Consider the following 2,071-nt stretch of genomic DNA (forward strand, 5'->3'; position numbering starts at 1 on the left):
AAAACTGGTGAGTCTGAGGAAGGTCTTGAATGTGGTTTAAGAATTTGTTCTGTCAGACAAAAAGGAATTTGATTGTGGTGAGCGTTAGTTGAATACACTTCAGGACATTTATGGTCTGAGCATATTTAGGTGAACTGTTACCTGGTCACATGCAGCAAACTGCACTTTAATACCATGACAATGCCCCTAGAGCAGGGAGTGGCCGTGTGTCAGCTGGCTTACATAGAGTACCTGCTCCACTAGGATTCCAGTCACCTGCAGCATTATTTGAAAATTATTTGAAAAAAACATAGCCCCAGACTGGAGTTGCCTGTAAGAGAAGGGAGGAGTGGATGACTTACCCAGGCCTGCCTGGGTTTGACCTTGTGTCCTTGAGCACAGCTTTATTTTGCTGCCAGCAGTCTGGTGTTTAGAGAAGACAGCTGCACTGTGTGGCAGTGTGTTTGGCAGTGCTTCATGCAAATTTCTTAAAGTGGTTTAAGGTAATTAAGGACGTTACTAGTAAATAAGTTTTGCAGTGTTGTTTACTGTTTCTTAGCTGAGGAGACAACAAGTAGTTGGAAGGCAGGTTGAAGTATGGAGAATACATTTTTATGTCTTATATCAAACAATTTGCTCCTGAAACATAATGAAATTCATTTTTATATGTGTGAGTCTTGGATCACAAATCGTTTGGCAGGGTGTTCTGGTGTGTCCAAAGCGAAGTAACTGCTCTGCAAGCAGGCCTGTTCTGCCTGGGCTTGGGCTGATTAATTAATCTAATTGCTTTCTAGGGAAAGCATAGGACATAATCAGGAAAGTGGATAACTATACAGCCAGGAGTGTTTTGGTTGGAGCTGGGTGGTGGTGATGAGTTGGAGCTGCTTTTATTAGCTGGGAATACAGAGGCTGATACTTATCTTAGCCTAAGTAAAGGTGTTGCTAGCTAGAGTTTGGAGCACAGCTGAGAAAGAGCACCTTGTGAATTAGAGGCAGGCTTACTGAGTGCTTATTGTACCTTAAGATGCTAATCTGATTTCAAACACCTCTCCAGGTACTGCCGAGGTATCCTCTATTCTGGAGGAGCGCATCCTGGGAGCCGACACCTCGGCGGAGCTGGAGGAGACGGGCCGCGTGCTCTCGATCGGTGACGGGATTGCCCGCGTGTACGGCCTGAGAAATGTCCAGGCTGAAGAGATGGTTGAGTTCTCTTCTGGGCTGAAGGTAAGCTGCCACTCAGTACACTGTCTCTCTTTAGCACAGAGATATTAAAAAGACAGTTTTTCAAGAAGAACCTTAGACCATGCTTGGAGGTACCACTATCAGCATTGCCTTAGCTTCATTGCAACTTCAATATGTAGTAACTGGTGATTTTTTTTTTTTTAAATTTGTAACACTACTTTGAATATCAGCATTTGATTCTCATCCAGCATTTGAACATTTGAGCTGTCTTTGTGTTCATTTAGAAAGTAAAAGGACTAACCTGGCATTGGAATTTTTCTTTGGTTGCAGGGTGTCTTTACTGTTTGCTGTTTAATAATGACCTCTGTGCTTCAATACATTATGCAGCTTGCAGGCTTTTTGTATTTGTCACAGTCGGTTAGAGTTAAACCTATTTCAGGAGTACTGAAACAGCTCTTCAAGTGTTTTTAATGACTGTTTCACCTTGGGCAGAGAAGAAGCCAGTCCTTTTCTCTCGTCCAGCTTCTAGGCAAGGGAGTAATGTTGTACTTGAACACTGCTTACCCTTTCTGTTCTTTTTAGAGAAACAATTGATTTGAGTGCTAGGCTGCTGGGGTATAACTACCTGGTAAGTTGAAAACTTAGGCAGGTTCTCTAGCCAGTGTGGAAGGAAATAGACACTTGTACATAAAAGCAGAACCTTGACTATTGCCACAAGGTTGAGGTAGATCATGTTGGATTTTGTACACAGTGAAATAATCATGTCAGTATGAAAGTTTTTATGCGTATCAGTATGGATTTTCTCAGGGTGATGTGATCTCTCTCCCAGGGTATGTCCTTGAATTTGGAGCCTGACAACGTTGGTGTTGTCGTGTTTGGTAACGACAGACTGATCAAGGAGGGGGATGTT

At 42.8% G+C, this 2,071-nt stretch overlaps 1 protein-coding gene across 1 annotated transcript; it reads left to right on the forward strand.

Annotated features, from left to right (window-relative positions):
• Positions 1–1,002: 1,002 nt before the first annotated feature.
• Positions 1,003–2,065, forward strand: LOC121356998 (ATP synthase subunit alpha, mitochondrial-like; the record flags this gene model as incomplete). The annotated part of the gene is made up of 2 exons (XM_041473915.1): positions 1,003–1,203; positions 1,991–2,065. Coding segments are annotated over 2 exons (276 nt in total), but the record flags the coding sequence as incomplete, so codon positions are not given.
• Between the last annotated feature and the right edge of the window lie 6 nt (positions 2,066–2,071).

The sequence above is a fragment of the Pyrgilauda ruficollis genome, unplaced genomic scaffold, assembly GCF_017590135.1.
Source record: "Pyrgilauda ruficollis isolate IOZ18807 unplaced genomic scaffold, ASM1759013v1 scaffold3089, whole genome shotgun sequence".
Classification (NCBI taxonomy): domain Eukaryota; kingdom Metazoa; phylum Chordata; class Aves; order Passeriformes; family Passeridae; genus Pyrgilauda; species Pyrgilauda ruficollis.